The sequence below is a fragment of the Strix aluco genome, chromosome 19 (genome assembly GCF_031877795.1).
Source record: "Strix aluco isolate bStrAlu1 chromosome 19, bStrAlu1.hap1, whole genome shotgun sequence".
Taxonomy (NCBI): domain Eukaryota; kingdom Metazoa; phylum Chordata; class Aves; order Strigiformes; family Strigidae; genus Strix; species Strix aluco.
The window spans coordinates 13,320,233-13,340,097 of NC_133949.1; the positions used below are offsets into that span (position 1 = coordinate 13,320,233).

Here is a 19,865-nt window from a genome sequence, read left to right on the forward strand (position 1 = left end):
CTGACGCGCTCGGGGGGCGCCGGAAGAGGGGGGGCGCGGGGAGCCGCCGCCGTGAGACGGGGCCGCCATGGCGGAGTGCTCCGGCCTCCAGTTCGTCAGCCCGTACGCCTTCGAGGCCATGCAGAAGGTGGACGTGGTGCGGCTGGCCGCGCTCAGCGACCCCGAGCTGCGGCTGCTGCTGCCCTGCCTGGTGCGCATGGCCCTCTGCGCCCCCGCCGACCAGAGCCAGAGCTGGGCCCAGGACAAGAAACTCATCCTGCGGCTCCTCTCGGGCGTGGAGGCGGTCAACTCCATCGTGGCCTTGCTCTCTGTGGACTTCCACGCCCTAGAGCAGGATGCCAGCAAGGAGCAGCAGCTCCGGTAACGCAGAGAACGGCGGCTTCTGTGGTGAAAACCGCTGTGGGGCTTTTCCAGGGGCTTACTTTGTTGCTGCTGTTGGAGTGCCGGGCTGACCTGGCCGCTGGTGTTCATGTCCCTTGATAGTCTCTTACGAAAACCCCGATTTCTGACAGAGCAACATCCAGGAGTTAGTTGTCTGTGCTGGGGATCTCTTTCTCCCTGTGCTGCCCGGTGACTGGGGGTGCGCGATGCACTTGTGGGGAGCTGCCCAGTCTGAGAGTGACATTTTGATAATCTACTGAATTAGATTTACTATGTATTACAGTTACAAGTCTTTTCTGATCATTAGCACGATAGAAGAAATCCCTATAGAAGTACTGCCGCCTTTTGATAAAATTTCTGCGTTTGCAGAAACACTTAATAGCTGTTGTTTTTAATTGTCTGTTAGGCACAAGCTTGGAGGAGGTAGCGGAGAAAGCATCTTGGTGTCGCAGCTTCAGCATGGGCTGACACTGGAATTTGAACACAGCGATTCGCCTCGTCGGCTTCGTCTCGTACTTAGCGAATTACTAGCAATTATGAATAAGGTAAATTTCTCCCTATCTGGACGCTTGCGAGTTTTCCATCAGTGGAAATGCACTCTGGGTAGGTTGATACGCTGTCTGGTTCTGTTTCTGGTGCTGCTGTTGTGCGTGAGGACTCTTCTCCAGCTCTTACCTGCTTCACCAAGACTTTAAATCTCAGTCTGATTGAATGGTGGTTTGTGATTAAACTCCTTACGAACGGTGGTTCCTAGAGGAATTATTTCTTCCTCAGAACAAACAAGGGTGATCTTTGCTGATATGATACAGACTCTGTATGTTCTGTTATATGCTGTCCTCAAGCATAATGTGATTTTGTGATGCATTGGTGCAGAAATCATATTTGAAAAAGAAATTATGACTTTTTTCCATCCAGTTCTTTACTCCTACTGCAGTGTGATATTAGGAACCATATTTCTCTTACCCTGCATCTTCGCCCCTCCCCAGCATTTTATTTTCCTTGTGTAAACTTACTGTGGTTTTAGAATTGTCAGTGAGCTATTTTTCTTCTGGAAAGAAGCAACGATACCAGCTGTACCAAAGTACTTCTACTAGTAAATATTTCTTATTCTAAACACTTTTCTTGCCTGTTCTGTGTTCATAGCTGTACATTTTTGGCAGTTTTTCATGTGTTACAATCTGCTGAATTTAAAGCCATAAAAGACCGATTAGGCAAATTGCTTCATAAAACCTGTTCAGTGATGATGAATGATGTCTTGTAGGTGTTGGAATCCAATGGTGAGTTTTTTCTCAAATCTTCTGAGCTCTTCGAGAGTCCTGTTTATCTGGAGGAGGCAGCAGATGTTCTCTGCATTTTGCAAGCAGGTGTAGTATTGTGTATTTATAGTGTCTTCTACCTTTTTACAAATGTAAAAAAATAACTTATGGAGCCATTTTGAGTGATTTAAGATTAATCAAGGCTGTCTAGCTCTTTGAAAGAGGGGACGGGTCACAGATTGATTTTCCATTCATTGATTTCAGCGTGTTATTTAAATGTGTATTAAAAGCAAGATTTTACTAGAAACACTGTGACTCTTAAAAGTCTTTTTTTATCCAGAGCTGCCATCACTGTTGCCGATAGTTGACGTGGCTGAAGCTCTCTTGCACGTTAAAAATGGAGCCTGGTTCCTCTGCCTTCTGGTGGCCAATGTTCCTGATAGCTTTAATGAGGGTGAGTTACAGTTTCTTCTTGTCCAGCTTACTTTTTCTAAAGGTTTGAAATGATTTCTAGCACTATAGTTAATTCTGGGCTAAACCGCGTGTCATAAATATTTGAACTGGAGAGCGTTTGACGTACGAAATATAATTTGACTGCATTTATACCTAGAGATGGTGATGGACTCCCACTCTCATCATGTCGAGTCCCTTTTTTGCAGCCTGCTTATAGACTCTGTGTGCATGTCGCAGGTTTTCAGCTGTAGGTCCCCGTTACAAAGGCTGACTCAGGCAGTGAATAGACCGGGACTATGAACCTGGTCTAACATTGCTTAATCATTCTTGTCCCTTAGTCTGAGCCATATTATGAGGTGAAAAATTTGTACTGAGGGTGCCTGTTTGGCATCCCTTACCTCGCAGTGAGATTTCAGTCTCCATGGCTGCCAGATGCACAGGGTACATTAGATAGAGTGTGAGTAGCAATTATATGACACGTAAATCTGTAATGACCCTGTAATTTCTCTGAGGAAAAAGACCATTTTCTTATTCTGTTTATATGGTGCAGATCATGCGTTCTCACCCAGACAAGGTTTGTGTGGCCCAGTTAATAAATCGTAGTGAGCTGAACAGAATGGCTTGGCTTTCTTTGTTTGTGTTTACGTGGCTTTCTGCTGGAAAGGCCAGATTTACTTACAGCTCCTGTTGGATATTTAGTCTGTAGAGGTTTGATTAAGAACGGTGAGCGGCAGGATGAGGAAAGTGCTGGAGGCCGTCGCAGAACAGAAGCACTTCGCCACCTGTGTAAAATGAACCCTTCCCAAGCTCTAAGGGTCCGAGGCATGGTGGTAAGGCTTGTCATTAGTCTGTCATGAGAATCAGAATCTTGATCCTTATAGGAGCTTTAAAAACAACAATGATTGAGCCTAAGCATTTTATCTAGGTGGAAGAGTGTCATCTACCAGGTCTTGGTGTGGCTTTGACCTTGGATCACACCAAAAACGAATCTTCAGATGATGGAGTGAGTGACCTGGTGTGCTTTGTGAGTGGTTTGCTACTTGGAACAAACGCAAAGGTTCGAACTTGGTTTGGAACTTTTATCCGAAATGGCCAACAGGTATGAAAGTCTTTGAATATTCTGCTTTTAAAAAAATATTCCTAAAGTTTGCTGTAACTCTTCTGGATGTGGGCGCCCCTATCTGAGCGCATATAAATCCTGTTACGTGTCTTGGAGCAACCTTTACAATACAACCTCTTTTTACGGGACTATCAGGTCTATAAATAGTGTCCCTGAAGGCAGCTATTTGGTTGTTCCTCTGAGAGATTTCCTGGAAACCAGGGAATTGTAAGTTCATAACATTCACCTGACAAATACATTTATCCTCAGTGTTCACAACAGGAAGTTGCATCTTGACTTGCTTAGTTCAGTTAGTTAAAGCTTGTGTTTTAATGTAACAAGCTGTTGTAATATGATCACGTGTTGCCTGTTGCCCTGGTACTGCAAATTGTAATTTAAAAGATTTCCTCTCCCCCCCTTCTTTTTTTTCCTTGACTTCATCGTTCTGGAAGCTCTTATGTAATACATTGTTTGATGGGATGAATATTACATTGTTGTTCTCATCTTTTAACTGCTTACACAGAGAAAGAGAGATAATATCAGCTCTGTGCTTTGGCAAATGAGGAGGCAGCTGCTCCTGGAGCTCATGGGAATCCTTCCCACGGTTCGCAGCACACACATTGTTGAAGAAGCAGATGTTGATATGGAGCCAAATGTGTCCGTGTATTCAGGGCTGAAGGAAGAGCATGTCGTGAAAGCCAGCGCATTGTTACGTCTCTATTGCGCTTTGATGGGAATTGCTGGGCTGAAGTAATGAATGTTTTAATTCTCTGTGTTTTTTATTCATTGTCTGTCCATTTAAAGAGAGCTTGAGAGCTCTGGGCACTTTTAACATGAGCTGTCTCTTAGTGCCATTGAGTCCTTGGAACAGTGTTGGCAGGACTTGCCAACTTCAGTACTAGGGGAGACCCTTCTCACGTGCTGAGTTGCCCGTTGATGGAAGTTTCTTATCTTTATAGTGTAGAAAGCAAATATTATGTAGTGCTGAGGAGACAGTATGGTTTTTGATACTATTCTCAGCAGAAAAGTTTATCCATTCTAATGGTAAAGATCTGTTTATCAACTTTGCTGATTTTTTAAAATCTGAAATAATGCAAGAAGTGTGGTGCTTTCTTTAATGCTGCAAAATCAATTCTACTGACTTGTTAAAAGAAGTCTAGGCCTAGGTGGTTGGAGCAGTGTGTAGAAGAGAAAGCAGGTGAAAGCTCTAGTGACATACGTGACATGAATTTAGAATTTCTGTTGCTCTCCTTTAGAGAATGCTAATGTAGCATCTTCATGCATTGTTAGTTTTAATCTGGGTATTTTGTACTAACAGGCAAGGTTGTATCCTGGGGAAGTTTTCTCATGGTTGTTATCTCTGAACAGAGATTTTTTATGTCTTTTAAGTTCAAAGAGAATTACCGGTTAATCTTGTTGCTCATTTATTGATGGCAACTTGATAAACAGGTTAAATAACAGGGAAAATTTAAACTTTAACCATTGTGACGAGATTAAAAATCTCTTCACTTTTAAATGAACAGCGTGGGTTTTGTTCTGTTCCTGTCCTGTTTAGGCCAACTGATGAAGAAGCTGAGCAGCTACTGCAGCTGATGACCAGCCGGCCTCCCGCAACTCCAGCTGGTGTTCGCTTTGTATCTCTTTCCTTTTGTATGCTTCTGGCCTTCTCCACTCTTGTCAGGTACCTCTCAATAAAGGAGGAGCTTTGTAAAGACGTTACTGTTTTAGCACCATTAAGGCAATGACCTCCCTTGAGCTGCACAGTTTTTCTTTCCTAATTCTCTACACAAATCTCCATATGTTGGTTGAAGGAATTTGTCTCGCACTATGGTGAGTAAATTGATAATTCCACTCTGCTGTCCCTCTTGTTTATAGCAAATCTTCTGAGAGGGGAGCATCGGCATTAGCTTAGTTTGGAATGGGTTTTGAGGGTTAAAGTTGGCCTTACTAGTTCACTTTTCCATTGAACATCTTTATGGCTAAATTCTTTAGAGACCCTGTTCAAAAGAGTAGCCGTATAGGTGTTTAATGGGTGTAGCTTTCTGCTGTGTGGTTCAAGACAGGAAATTGCCTAACAGTTGGACTGAAGTTCGTGCTAAATATTGGTGCTTATCAGCTGTTTGATGCGAAGGCGAAAGTGACAATAAGTCTCCTGGTGTAAGATTTTAAAATACTGGTTTTTCTGCTAGAAATCATTAGTAAAACTAGCAGTACTTCCTGGGAAAAGGCTCTTTTATGGATTTTCTTTGTGCAGCACCCCAGAACAGGAGCAACTCATGGTAATGTGGCTTAGTTGGATGATAAAGGAAGAAGCTTACTTTGAAAGGTGAGAGCAGGCTTCTTTTGTTTTTAATGATTCCAGTAATCTCGCATTTACTCATGTCCAATTGGAAATTAACTCTTCCTTTTGTTATCGTTAGCATTTCTGGTGTGTCTGCTTCTTTTGGAGAGATGCTTCTCTTGGTGGCCATGTATTTCCATAGTAATCAGCTCAGTGCTATCATTGATTTGGTCTGCTCCACCTTGGGAATGAAGGTAAATCCCAATTTCTAGCACATGCATTCCTCTGTTAAAATTAACTTTTTACTCTGTATTTATGTTCTTGTATTTACTTCAGTTTTGATGTCAAGAACTTTGGTTTTGCCAATATACTTAAAGCAAACATAAAGTGAAAAAAGGGATAGCTAACTAAATTAGTTCCTCTAGAAAAACATTAAACTTTGCATACCTCTTGATACGTTATGATAAAAGTATCTTCAACAAGTGCTGAATTGTTGAAATTATTATTTTCAAGAAATGAACTTTTTTAGAAGACTAATTGAAGTACTTTCCAAACTGAGCTGCAAAGTTTTTCTTTTAAATAGTTGAAAGAAATATCTATATATGTAATAATTAATTTCTGAAAATTACTGAGGGAGACTTGTCTTCAGTTTACTATCACAAAACAGTATCTCATCAAATGTAAAAGCTAAGTAGGTAGTTTGTAGGATAAGGAAGACATAGAGCGATGAACTCGTGACATTTGAAAATATTTTTGTTTTACATTTGAAGTATAGATGTGAATGTTTTCCTGGTATCCCAGTGAAGACAAGTTTAAAAAGGCTAAAAATTAACAGTTTATAAAATAAATTTGCAGTACTTTGAATAAGAAAGCTAGAACTTAAAATTAAAAGTACTTTGTTCTTTGTTTCAGATTGTTATTAAACCCAGCTCACTCAGCAGAATGAAGACAATCTTCACACAGGAGATTTTCACCGAGCAGGTATTTTAAGCCTAGGTTTGGGGGTTTTTTCCTCCTTTTTTTTTTTTTTTTTTCTTTCTCTTTTCTTCTGTAATTGCTTCAGTTTGACCTACAAGAATTCAAGCCCTGCTGATACTGAAGAGCCTTGACTCTTTCTTTTTGTACTCTGCTCTGATTATGCTTTTTGAGCACTTGACTTTGTTAAATAATGGGGAAGCAAAGGAGAAAAATTGTCCAGTATGAAATTATTTTCTGCAGTAGCAAGAAATCTTCACAAACATACGTGTGCTACAGTTTCACACATACTGTATCAAACTACATAAAAATGTTCTTCAGCTTCCATCCAAACAAAACCAAATAACTGCCAGAAAGAATGTAGCTTGTGCGACTTTGTCACCTTGTGCTTATGCATTGTGATAAGTTGAATATTTGTGGTATTTTTCTTGTTAATGATAACTTTCCTTTAGGTTGTTACGGCCCACGCAGTTCGCGTGCCTGTTACAGGCAATCTCAGTGCCAACATTACTGGGTTTTTACCTATTCACTGCATTTACCAGCTTTTAAAAAGTCGATCATTCACCAAGCACAAAGTATCCATTAAGGTATGACCTTCATTTTATTTCTGTTCATCATTTTGAATGTTGACTAGGTTTTGCAGGCTGTTTTTTTTTTGTTTAGGAACAGAATTCTTGATGAATCTTATAGCCTAACCATGTGATTTAAGAAGGAACTGTGTATTAAGTTAGGGTACTCAGTTTTAGCTCTGTAATCCAAAACCCACAATTTAGTGAAGTTAAAAATAATGAGCAAGTTCTCTCTCTCCCCCTGTTTGAGCTTAATAAAATGGTAGTTGGAATGATATTTCCAGCCAGGACAAGTTTTATTGGTGGGTCTATACAGAGCAGGGTCCAGGATACACAGTTTATGACCAGGCCCAACTCCAAACTGGTATTACACTTTCCAAAGTCAAAGCCTCATCAGTTCCTTTTTTTTTTGTAACCAGTTAAAAGGGGATGTGCTTGCAGACAAGAAAAGTTGCCCTCAGCTCTGAAACTGAAGATGTAATGGCATGTTTTTTTCTAGGACTGGATCTATCGGCAGCTCTGTGAAACGACCACTCCACTCCATCCTCAGTTGCTTCCTCTTATTGATGTCTACATTAACTCTATCCTTACTCCTGCATCTAAATCCAACCCAGAGGCCACAAATCAGCCTGTCACGGAACAGGAGATACTGAATGTTTTTCAAGGACTCTCTGGGGTAAATAATTTGCTTCTTTCATGTACTTTAATGCAAACACGTGGTTTAGTATTTTGTATATATACAAAACAGATTCTGTAAGTTGTCTCACTTTTTGTCTTTAATACCTGTAGAGTAAACTGCGTCCTACTGTAGTGATAGTCATGTATTTTGAAGTGAATCTTGTTAGTGCTACTCAGATTTTTAGGAAGATTGCTATTTGTCCCTGTTTTGCCCTTTTCCTTGGGAACTCACGCTGTTAAAAATGCAAAGAAAAGCACTTCATGGATTTAAAAGTGGAGGTGTTTACATAGGATTTGTATACTTTTTGTACTGACTTGGTCTTGTTAGATAAAAATACTGTTTAACTGAAGCAGTCTAGCTGGTTTTGAAAGAAGCATTTTCATTTTGATAGAATTATGAAAATAGTCACTTGGACACATGTAGAATGAGTGGCAAGCATTGTCTTGCGTTGGAATCCTGGGATTACTCCTTATTAGTGCCCCAAGATACCAAAAATCCATTTTATGTTCGAAGCTCATTTAAAAAAAAAAAAAAAAGAAAGAAAAGGTCCCCTGCAGCTTTCAGTTTGGACCTCATATGGCTTGATATTTTTGTACAAGGCTTACTGCCTTATTTTTCTTCGTATTTGCAGGTAAATCCAAATTTTTGTTCTCAAGAATCAGGAATGCAACATGACCTTTGTATGTGGTTTTATGTACAGGGAGAAAATACTCGTCTCACTCAACGGTACAGCATCACAACACAATTGCTTGTCCTCTACTATGTCCTGTCGTATGAAGAAGCACTTCTGGCAAACACAAAGACACTAGGTACATGTGAGTGCATCAGTGGAAGACAGATTCCCTGAAAATTAGGTGCAAAGAGAGGAATTCTTGCAATAACCAGAATTCATGTTGCTGTCAGATTCAAGCACAGCATAAAAAGTTTAGATTGTCGTAATAAATACAGCATCACTGTAGAAATTCAGGAGATGAAGTTTCTGCTAAAACGGTGTAGTTGAGTAATTTGTTTTCCAGATGAAAAAAGGTCTAAACTAGCCAAAAAGTTACCAGAAATGTTTATAACCATCTAATAAAAAGAGCAACAATTAACAAAGACTTCTTAATTACTTCAGATCTTCATTTATTCATGTGTCATCAAACTTGCACACACATTTCTTTGGGTTTGCAATTATATGGTTGACAGTACTGAATAATCCCTTTTCATCTTTGAAACTGAGACTTTAAATCAATTCTAGAAGAATGTTACGTAGTTTATTAACAGAGTTGAATTCCAGTGAAAACACAGTGTTTATATCTGGTGGGTGCTTTTACCTGCCCTTTTTAGGGTGCAAAACTTCAGCATTCATCAGTGCTATTCATGCTATTCAAGAAAGAGTGAAATAAAATCAATTACAGTTCTTCCTGCATTTATAACTTCCACCTCACTACAGGGTGTTGTATGTGCCAACAGTTTGAATTCCCTGTACCAACTGCTGTCTTCTTTAAAAATAAAAAACCTTGAATAAAGAAAGTGCAGATTTGAGCTATGATCTCAAAATCAGTTGGATTTATCAAAGATACTGTGGAGATCTTGTGTACAAATCTAAATGCCAGGAAAATCTTTACATGGAAATGTTTACAGAAATGGTTTCCTGAAGAGCTTAATTTAATACTTTAATAGGAATGAGGTGTGTTATTTGGGTTTTTCTCTATTTTACCTCGATAACATAGAGACAATGGTTTACATTTTCTGTATTCATTCAGTTGGGGAAATAATTTTTTTATAACTGTAACTTGTTATTCGTGGTTTCTTGTCCTGTTCCCTTATAGCTGCCATGCAGAAAAAACCCAAGTCTTACTCTTCAGCATTAATGGATCAGATTCCCATCAAGTACCTCATCCGACAGGCACAAGGGCTGCAGCAGGAACTGGGAGGTATATCAGTGTGTGAAAGTCTAATGCATGAAGAAGGAAAGCTAAATGTGTTTCCAGCTCTGTGGCTATCATCTGTTTCGTAGTGTGCCTTCCTTTCTTTTAAAATCTGGCAGTAGTAATTAGTGAGATTACAGATATGTTTGAAGAGTAATAGTGAAAGTTTGAGGAAGGCAGTTCTTTGCTAGGGTGGGTTTCAGAGTAGGAATTGCAGGAGGATTTCTAATTATTCCAGACTGAGTTTAAGAGTTACTAAAGGGTCCTCCCACCTTTCCAAAAGGTAACTTTTCCTTTCAGTTGGAGTTAGAATATCAGGCTAGGAACATGCAAGCTCACTGAACTTCTTGGGGGTGATTCAGTTAAGGTCTGTTGTTGAAATGATAGGCACAAATACGTTCAGGCGAAAGATGTAACTGCTTAAATCTAAGATGCATACTTTCTTAATACCCCTAAAGGCTTGCATTCTGCACTGTTACGCCTTCTTGCAACTAACTATCCACACCTCTGCATTGTGGAAGACTGGATCTGTGAGGAACAGATCACAGGCACTGATGCCTTACTGAGGAGGATGCTTCTGACAAACATTGCGAAGAATCACTCTCCCAAACAGCTCCAGGAAGGTAAATTACTTCGTGTGAAGTAAGCAGAGTTCTTTCCAAATTGGTTGGGATAGAGTGGATTTGGAAGTGTGCAGCCCTTTAATTCATTTGATCATACTGCATTTGTCTAATGAAAATGTTTTGCTGCCAAGTCAGAAAAAATGTCAGCAGTCCAGTTTTACCAAGATCCCATTGTCTTTATTTTATAGCATTTTCCATGCTGCCTGGAAATCATACCCAGCTGATGCAGATCTTAGAACATTTAACACTTCTCTCAGCTGGTGAATTGATCCCATATGCAGAAGTATTGACATCGAATATGAATTGCTTGCTGAATGCTGGAGTCCCTCGGAGGATTCTTCAGACTGTCAATAAACTTTGGATGGTTCTTAACACTGTGATGCCAAGAAGGTAGGCTCAGAATACTGTTTAATTTGTTGTTGCAGATAGGTGGAATGCCGCTTTCTCTTTCAAAACTAATGACATGGTGCCTTTGCCTGGGAAACTGGAGGTTGTTAACTGAATAGAATATGTTGCAGTTGCATTCCTTTTTGCTTTGTTGAAATTTTTAACCTTTGCATTTAAAACAGAAGGTACTTGTTATTCCCAGGGGAAAGGAAGTCACCAGTTTGCTTAAAATTCAGGTTTTATAGCGTATGTTGTTCATGACAAATCACTGACAAAACACAAAATTGCTTCAGTAAGACCATGCCTTTTCTGAGGAAGTGGATGCTCTATTGCAGTGAAAACAGTTTGGTTGCTGTAATTCTGGTGAATGTAAGTTAACTATTGTGGTTAACTTCAAGGGCTGCAAATGAAATATGGGGGGTTTGCGCCTTGATAGGCTTAGAAAAATACAGCTGAGATAAGTGAGCGTCCAGATGCCTATGTGGTCCCTTTTCTCATACAGACTATCTATTAAAAAATAATAAAAAATAATCTCATTTTAGGTTGTGGGTGATGACTGTTAATGCTCTACAGCCTTCAGTAAAAATAGTCCGACAGCAGAAATACACTCAGAACGACCTGATGATTGATCCTTTGATTGTACTAAGATGCGATCAGAGAGTTCATAGGTAAGCATCTCCCTGCTTTAGTGTTTTGTGTTCTGTGGTACTTACATTGATATATGCTAAACGTAAAGGTGTCTCAGAAAACTTCTAAAAGCTTTCAGTACTTCAGAACATATTTTCAAACTAATCATAAGAGCTTGTAAGTTCCATCTTTTTTGTATTAAGCTTCTTGGTCTGAGGACTGAGCCAGCTGTGCGTGCTGTTTCAGCATGTCATACTGGCCAGCTGAGTGTCTTGTTGGACAACTTCACACCCAGTTCTGTTTCGGAAACTGGGATTTGTACATAAGTCATCCATTTTAGATTTGCGTGTATGAATTTGTTCTAAGTAGAGGCTGCAGCAGCGTGCTTAAAATGGCTGCTGCCACATGGTGGTGGTGGTGGTTGAGGTTGTAGCTGTAACACCCTTCACTGCATGCTGTCTTTTGCCATCCCTCATGGGCCTGTAGGTATTCCATCTTTCTGCGTAACAATTTCTGCCAGTGGGTGCTTGATGGATATGACAAAGATTTGCTTAATTTCCCAAGAAAATCTTTTAGTAGTACTTAGAAATTAGTTCCTCTAGATGTCAGTGATGACAGAGGAGGATGTGTAATACTGCTTTATGGCTCTGATGCAGAAGAATAAGCTGAGAATTTAAGTAGTGAAAATGATCATAATCGCTAGCAACAAACCAGCTTTTAAGGAGAATAGGAAATAATGCAAACAAGAAGTCAGAATTTGTAAATTATAACTTTGCTTTTTCATAGTAATGAAGAAAATTGCATCTGTTATTCTAAAAAGATAGTTAATAATTTTAAATGTACTTTAGCCCCCAGCTTTATTCCTTGTGTATTCTTTTTCACGTTTTCTGTCAGCTGCGATTTATTTTTCCCCTTTTTTATTATCCTTTTGTTCATAATAAATGGCTAATAGTCAACTTGATTTGTTCTTTGTGTTCTTATTTGTATGCATCTGTCCCCCCTTGCCTTTTAGCAAGTTTCCATTGATGACATCTTTAATCCCCAACCCGTAGGTGAAATATTTAAATGTATGTCCCTTCAGCCCTGGATGCAAATTGAAACTCCTACGTTTCTAAAACTGTTAGGGAGATTTATAATGCAATGTGATTTGAAAACTACCATCTTAGTGTTGTGGAAGCAGTTCAGAGCTTGTCTGCCTTGTTTCTCCCCATCATTCAGATAATTATTTTCTCCTTACTTCATGTACAGCCAACACTTTTTGGGTTTCCTCTCTTGATCAGAAATTAGTCTCTTCTGCAGTTCCTTGGTTTTGTAGTGTCTGCATACATGTGTGTGCATGGGAGAAGTAGGACTGAATGGCAGGGCAGCAGAAGGGATTGTGACCTGTAGTATTTTGCCGTGTGAGGGAAAACACCTTTAGTATGAACCAGACTACAACCAAAGGAACCTTTGAGGAGTGCTTTTACTTTGTTCATATTACTGCTGTCTTACTGTTCTGCCTACTGAAATGCCTTTATTTTATCATGTCTTCCCATATCAGGAGTCCTCCTCTGATGGATATAACTTTGCACATGTTGAACGGCTATCTTCTTGCTTCAAAAGCTTACCTCAATTCTCACCTAAAAGAAACGGCAGAGCAGGACATTAGGCCATCCCAAAACAACACAATGGGTCCAGAGGCCCCAGAAGTCACAAGGGAAGAATTAAAAAATGCGTTGCTTGCTGCTCAGGTAAGGGGGAAGAAATGGGTATTAAGTGATGTGAGGAAAGACAGTGATAAAACAGAAATACAGAAACAGGAAATTAAAAAGGAGATGTTTTAACTTCTTTTTTTACCGACTTACGTTACCATGAAAAAGAAAACAGCCTCTTGTTAAGTATTTTCAGTCTTCTGTTTTCTAGTCTGACGCATTGTGTTGGTTAACTGCTCTGATAGTGTTTTTTTCTGGTAGAACAGAAGAGTTTTGCTTACCAGCCCTTTTGCCTCATTGTTTGTGTTATCCAGAGGCTCTTTCTGTACTTAGTTTTGGAGCAGTAAAACATGAATAAATGTGACAGACCTATGCATGATCATTTGAACTGTGTTATTTAAGAGAAGCAGCCAGTATTGTAAAGTGTGAGGCTGAAGAATGGTTAACTTACTTAGTTTTGACATTATGGGAATTCTTGAGTAATCCTTTTTTGCAGACAGTCTCTTATTACCTCTGTCTAGAAGAATGTCACATACATCAGCCCTATTACAACATGATTTTGGAGTTAATAGGGGGTTTTATATTTAAATGAGTAGTGTAGTCTCCCTTGAATACGTGAATTACATGACCATGTGCATATTTTGTTTGATCTCGATGCTTTAAGGGACCTTTGGATATTTATTTTGAAACAATACAGGATTCTGCTGAATTTACTCTTTTGATCTGTGATTATGATCTTCTGTTGGATTTAAGCTTTTTTTCTTTGAGTCTTGATTCAGATAAAGTGTTGGGGCTTTTTTATTCATGTTCTACAGAATTTGTGTGTCTTGAACGGAGTTGATTTTATTCTCTATAAAAAAACCCTATAGCTAGAAATTCTAGCCACCTTACAGTCTTCCATTTCTTAAATTGTCATTACTTTGATTTCTTTGATTTCATTGGGGTTTTTTACCCTATTCTGTTGCTTATTTTCTTCACAGGACAGTGCTGCTGTGCAGATTCTTCTAGAGATCTGCTTACCTACAGAAGAAGAGAAAACCCAGAGCAGTAATACCCACAGTTTGCTGAAGAGTGTTCATAATACCACAGGCCCTAAGAGTCCTGAACTAGAAGAAGAAGATAGCTTGCTGTGTAATCTTCGAGAGGTCCAGTGTCTGATCTGCTGTCTACTGCATCAGATGTATATAGCTGATCCCAACATAGTCAAACTAGTTCATTTCCAGGTCTGCTTTGCACTGTTTTAGTTCTTTCATGGTTCCTCTGGTTAAGAAAGAGCCAAATGAAGTGGTCAAAGGATGTTGAACGCTGTTGTTGTGTTCCTGAGAAGTTGTAATGGCCCACTTTTCTGCTTCCCATCTCGCCAAATTGTAGTACCTACATTTCCTCCATATTTCAGTGCCTGAACTCTGTGCTGTAGCTGAGAAGGGAGCACCTAAACTATGCCTGTTCCTCATCATTAAACACATGCTTTGTTTGTGCCTCTGCCCTTTTTTATACCGAAACAGTTTGTCCATTCTAGGCCAGGGAAAACTGGCCTAATCATCTTATAATTACTTGTTCCACATCTTTCGTGAGTTACTTTTTTCTGGCCATGTTTTTAAATTTATTTACCCATTATTCAAAACTGTGATTTGGCTTCAAATGTAAACATCTTCTTATCTTTCCTTTTTGTTAAGGCACAGATTATCTCTTTAGAGTGGAAGGAGAAAGGTTGCCCCTGCCAAAGCAGCTGTACACCTTCAAAAAAAGAAGAGGGGAAAGATTAGTACATTTTTTAATATAAATGTGGCTTTAGTGCGTGTTAAATTGCTCATTGCCAGATGGCAGTCTCTTCAAAAGGAGTTAATTTGCCTTGACCTGGAACTGATTAAGTGCTAAAAAAGTCATAATGGTGCAGTTGTGAATTAAGCAAGTTGGGGCCTATGGTGAAGTTTGGAACACAGCGGAAAGACAGAGAAAGGAAGGGTCACTGCAGCCTGGTTCAGTTTAAGGAGCAGAGGGGGGCGGGTGTATGCAAAGAATACGTTGAGTATTGAGGATAAAGAACTGATTCACACCCTGGGTTTGTCACCCAGCCTGCCTTGTTGTTGCCTTGGGATACAGGTCTGTTGCTTATAATTCTGAACAAAAGAGATTTGCAAGTATATTAGTTTTGAAAAAAGCATTAACGCAAATCTATTTTTAAATCTTAATTGAAGCAGAATTTTTAAAACACCTTTGACATATCTGTTTTCTTAATCACACAGGGTTATCCATGTGAGCTTCTGGCACTGACAGTGGCGGGGATTCCATCAATGCACATCTGTCTGGATTTTATACCGGAGCTCATTGCCCAGCCTGAACTTGAAAAACAGGTACTGTACAGTCATCTAGTTTGAGAATCACTGTGAGTAGTTAACCCTGATGAAGTATTGGTTAAGGGGAGAAAACAAAAGCATCACTAAAAAAAGTCCCTGTTCTAACTTGCGTAGGATATTAAGATAGTATCTGAGGCACTTTTACCTTAAATTAAAGTCCTGGCCTTTAAATCCCCTTCAGATAGGGATTGTGACAGCTCCTCTCACATATCTCTGTACACTTGTTCAGGAAGTACTCATGAGTTCCAATATTGCCTTCAAGAACATGAATAAAAACACTTTTTCAGCAATGACTTTAATTCATTGTTTTTGTTGAGTTTAAATCAGTTGGCAAAAGTTTTGACTGCTTAAGTTTTTATCTGCAGGATACTTTATAGCTTCAGGAACTTCTATGAAGATTTAAATTCTGAAAACCTTTTTTGCAAAGATAATTCTGTAGAACAGATGAAGCAGCCGTAAGATCAAAATTTTATTCATTCTCATGAAAAGCTTGACTACTAAGTCTTTTTCGAGGGAGTATTACTACTGTTTCTTGAAGAAGGCTTGGGACAAGCCTATAAGGCATATATTTCTAAATCAATTTAAATTTCTCCTTCGCCAGTTGTCTTACCGATTCTTTCCCTGGTCTAACTGCTCGAATGACACGCACGGCTTTCCTCAGAGTTCTGCTGTTTCAGTCTGAAAGTGGTGGTTTTTCCTCGCTGCAAGCTCAGCAAAGAGGGAGTCAGGAGTTTGATTTTGAAATGTTTCACTGATATTTTTGAAGGTCTTCTCACGATGATTATGAAAAACAATGTCAATTAATCGTTTATTATTACTTTCTAAAGCAATTTGTAGACCCTGATTTAGTATACTGTGACAAGGGGAGATTACATATTGGGCTAGTTGTAGGTAACTGAAATTTGTTGGGCTAAAGATTCTTTTGTTTTCTATATCAAGCCAACTTTGTAGTTGCTCTTATTTAATCCCTTCTCAAATATTAAATTACTGCTGATGAGAGGAGACTCAACTAAAGTTAAAACTAGAACACATCAGACCTTAAACAGCTGTTACCAGGGTTATATTGTAAATTATGTGTTGCTTTGTTGTTCATCGTTAATGTCAGAACAAATTGTGTCTGGGGGGGGGAAATTCTGAAACACTAATGCTGGTACTTTGATTTGTGTTAAGTATGTGTGAGGTTTTTTTCTTAATGTCAACAGAAAAAAATTAGAATAACTATTATTAAGGCTTCTCTGTCTTTAATTTCCTCATTGGTAAAATAGAGAATATTTACTAGCTCATATGTGAAGAGCTTTGGATAGAAAGTTCAAAGCAGTCTGTAACTTTATGGCTTGTTTCTCTTTTGCCTTTCACCTACTTAACAGATATTTGCCATCCAGTTACTTTCATTTTTGTGTATCCAGTATGCACTACCAAAATCTCTCAGCGTGGCTCGTTTAGCTATCAATGTGATGGGAACCCTACTCACGGGTAAGCACTCCACCAACCCCTAGATACATTATTGTGTAAATTAGAATTATTTGTCTAGGTTGAGTGCAGTGTTGTCTAAATGCCACTATGTTAATTATAATTGTAAAAGTAACAACGATTTTTGACTGGATTTTTATAATAATTCCTTTTTATTTAACCGTTTCCTTTTCTTTGATAGTTTTAACCCAGTCGAAGCGCTACGCTTTTTTTATGCCAACTCTGCCTTGTTTGGTGTCGTTCTGCCAAGCCTTTCCTCCTTTATATGAGGACATTATGTCTCTGCTGATACAAATAGGACAAGTTTGTGCCTCTGATGTTGCTACACAGACAAGAGACTTCGATCCAATTATCACACGTAAGTAAAATACCTTGTATTTCAAAAGTAATGTCATGGTCCCAGGGAGGAAATTATGTGACTGTTTCAAAAGTTTGGGTGTAGTTGGAATGCAGTATGAAGTTTACTGCTGTTGTCTTGTAAATATAGAAGGAATAGGAGGATAGGTGGATTTACTGGTTTGGAGGAGAGAGTTTAGAGGCTGAAGGGGCTGAAAGTACTCCTTTTATTAACCTTTGTACTGCCTGCCTTCTGTTTTATTTCCCTGCCTTGTATCGTTTTAAGATGGATCCCTGCATGCAAGTGTTGTGCATATAGTTTGCCATTGTAGTCTAAAGATTAAAGATGTGAGCAAAGGCCATTGGCTTTTGAGAACACAAGGACATTTCAACCCCTCAGCTGAGGCATAACGGCCATACAAATTTTCCTAATCTGTTGGAAACGCAAAGTCAAACGAGCTACCTGAAGTCTTACACATGATGTAGCATGGTTGGATAAAGATACAGTGATTGTGTGAACACAGATGAACCGTTTAAGTATATCAGCTGATCTTGAGCATGTTTTTGTCTCTTTTTTTCTTTTTGTGTAAAGACAAATGCTCTCTTCATGCGATACAAGGGTCCCTGATGCTAGAATATTTACTTTAAAAGAAGTAAGAGGGAATATAAAAAACCCCAAAGGACTCAGACATAAGGAAATGAAAAAGAAATGTAGTTTCTCTAGAAATAATCTGTGGAGTTAAGCCTGGTGCATGAAATAGCGATGGCTTAAATTTGTAATTTCACAGCATACATGTTTGTGTTATGGATGTAATATAACCATTTAAAAAAAAATAATTATTTATTTAGATGTACTTTGCTTCTTCTACTTATTTTTCTAGGTCTCCAGCAGCTAAAGGACAAACCACATGAAGTGTCAGGACTTTGTAAAGATTCATCTAACAAAAGTTATTCAAGGGACATTGCAAGCATGGACCCTGATGTTCGGTTATGCCAGTGTGTTGAAAATACTATCATTGAAATAATTAACATGAGTGTAAGTGGAGTTTAGGAAGAACGCAAATGAAATTTTACTGTAGCTAGTCCCACGGTCTGTGGTGCCTGAATTTGGAGAAAGCTGCGAAAGTGGACTGAGGAACTGGAGCACAAGAGGTCCATGTTCTTCATTCATTCAATTCAGTTATGGCTGAAAAGAATTCTTTAAAGAGGTTTACGATGCTTCCAGTGAAAGCTTTTGAGGCTGTTTGGGCCAGTAAGTAGTTTCAGTAAAACTGAGCGTGATTTTCAGGCTTGCTCAGTTTCTGAAGTGATACAGCAACACACCCAAAAGGGTTTTTAACACTGTGAAAAGTGAGTACTTAATTTGTTGAGCAAAGAGCAAAATGATGGGTAAGAAAAATTTGGGATTGGAGTGCTTTGCTTAAGTTAAATGAACTGTGGTTCCAGAGCCTTACAGAGCAAGATGGAATAAAATACTCCAAGGAAGACTTGAAAAAGTGGTGTAAGTAACTTGCACCATCACATTGAGTGCTAAGAAAATGCTTTAACCTTTTTTTGTCTTTCAAACTATTGGTCAAAATTTCAGTTCATGAGATCAGGAACTTCATTTAAGGATCAACCAGCCTTCTGTAAAAGTTTGAAACTGATCAAAAGTTTCTTTAAAAAAAAATATACTACAAAATGAGCTGTGTAAATGATTTTTAAAGAATATGTATTTTTCATGCAGCTCGGATGGTTTAGTATTTTTTAACATTACTTAGTTTAAAAGAGATGAGAAAGGCTTCAGGAAATAAGTGCAAAGGTATCTTAAGTTGTCATCAGGATAAGCTTAAAAAAAGAAGTTAGTGTTGAGGGTGACTGTGAAGCTAAATTTGCCTATAATGGAAGAAGGAATGACAGATTTCTGCCATGCCAAGGCGGTTACATGCAGCTCAGTGGACAAGAAGACTGAATCCTTTGTGCTTCACGCATGAAGTTGGTTGGTTGTTCCTCCACAAAAGCTGCAGGATTTAGCCTCGACAGCTGTGTTCTGTGGCATTGCAGAAGGGAGTGTGTGTGGTGCAATATTTGGGAGTTTCTTGAAGGTTGCACAACCTCTTGCGTGAGGCAGCACATGCTTCTGTGGCAGAGAAAGAAAATTAACGTTTGGCTGTTGTGCCAGAAGTGAACGTAGTGCTTCTACACACCTGAATTGCTACACTTGTCAATCTAGCACTTACTTTTTTCTTAAATGACAGCATCCAGGGTCCTTAAATAAGTAAAATATTTTTCAGTTAAAACCAGTTTATATTGCAGAAATTAATGGTCTGATTCTTTACTGTGGCCTTGGGAAAACCTTGCACAGCTTGTCTTCTGCCCATGTTGGACAGTGGTTTAGGAAGGCTGATACGGAATTGCCACACACACTTGGGTTTGCGTTCTGGGATTCCCAGCGTGCTGTCACCAGCCCATAACACCAGCTGGCTACCAAGCATATTTTTGTCATCTCGATGTAAAGTATGTAAATAATCTAAATGTATGTATTTTTTTTTTTCTCTTCTGTTCTAAGTGTCATTTTATATGCCATAGTGGTATTTAAATAAAAAACCCCTAGCGTATGACTTAATTTCAAAGGGAGTTGCTTGTTTTGATGGTAAGTTTGCCGGATTCGTGCCCAGTGTAACCCGAGGGCAGCTCGCCGGGGCACACAGAACATGGGAACAGAAGGACCGAGGCCTCTCGTTCGAGGCAATATTTAAAAGCCACTTCCTAAAACTATTTTGCAATACAAT

The 19,865-nt window shown here is 39.0% G+C and overlaps 1 protein-coding gene across 5 annotated transcripts; it reads left to right on the forward strand.

Annotated features, from left to right (window-relative positions):
* The first annotated feature begins 22 nt into the window (after positions 1–22).
* On the forward strand, positions 23–19,699 carry INTS2 (integrator complex subunit 2). Of its 5 annotated transcripts, none has more exons than XM_074844852.1 (24): positions 23–360; positions 788–926; positions 1,643–1,745; positions 1,978–2,091; positions 2,790–2,920; positions 3,016–3,189; positions 3,713–3,939; positions 4,745–4,870; positions 5,444–5,515; positions 5,610–5,724; positions 6,383–6,451; positions 6,898–7,032; positions 7,514–7,690; positions 8,325–8,508; positions 9,505–9,609; positions 10,062–10,226; positions 10,415–10,616; positions 11,156–11,281; positions 12,781–12,970; positions 13,912–14,154; positions 15,178–15,285; positions 16,656–16,761; positions 16,940–17,116; positions 17,976–19,699. In XM_074844852.1, exons 1-24 carry the CDS (start codon positions 68–70, stop codon positions 18,143–18,145), a joined length of 3,651 nt encoding a protein of 1,216 aa, XP_074700953.1. In that variant the 5' UTR covers positions 23–67; the 3' UTR covers positions 18,146–19,699. The 5 variants fall into 5 exon arrangements, with proteins under 5 accessions (XP_074700953.1, XP_074700957.1, XP_074700954.1 ...); XM_074844856.1 differs by having other exon boundaries at positions 13,912–14,076; XM_074844853.1 differs by having other exon boundaries at positions 8,325–8,502.
* Positions 19,700–19,865: the final 166 nt, after the last annotated feature.

Excerpts from the sequence above, each read along its gene's own strand:
- INTS2 (XM_074844852.1), top strand. The coding sequence starts at position 68 with ATGGCGGAGTGCTCCGGCCTCCAGTTCGTCAGCCCGTACGCCTTCGAG. Across the intron at positions 361-787 it reads AGCAAGGAGCAGCAGCTCCG|GCACAAGCTTGGAGGAGGTA; the intron begins GTAACGCAGAGA and ends ATTGTCTGTTAG. Across the intron at positions 4,871-5,443 it reads GCCTTCTCCACTCTTGTCAG|CACCCCAGAACAGGAGCAAC; the intron begins GTACCTCTCAAT and ends TTCTTTGTGCAG.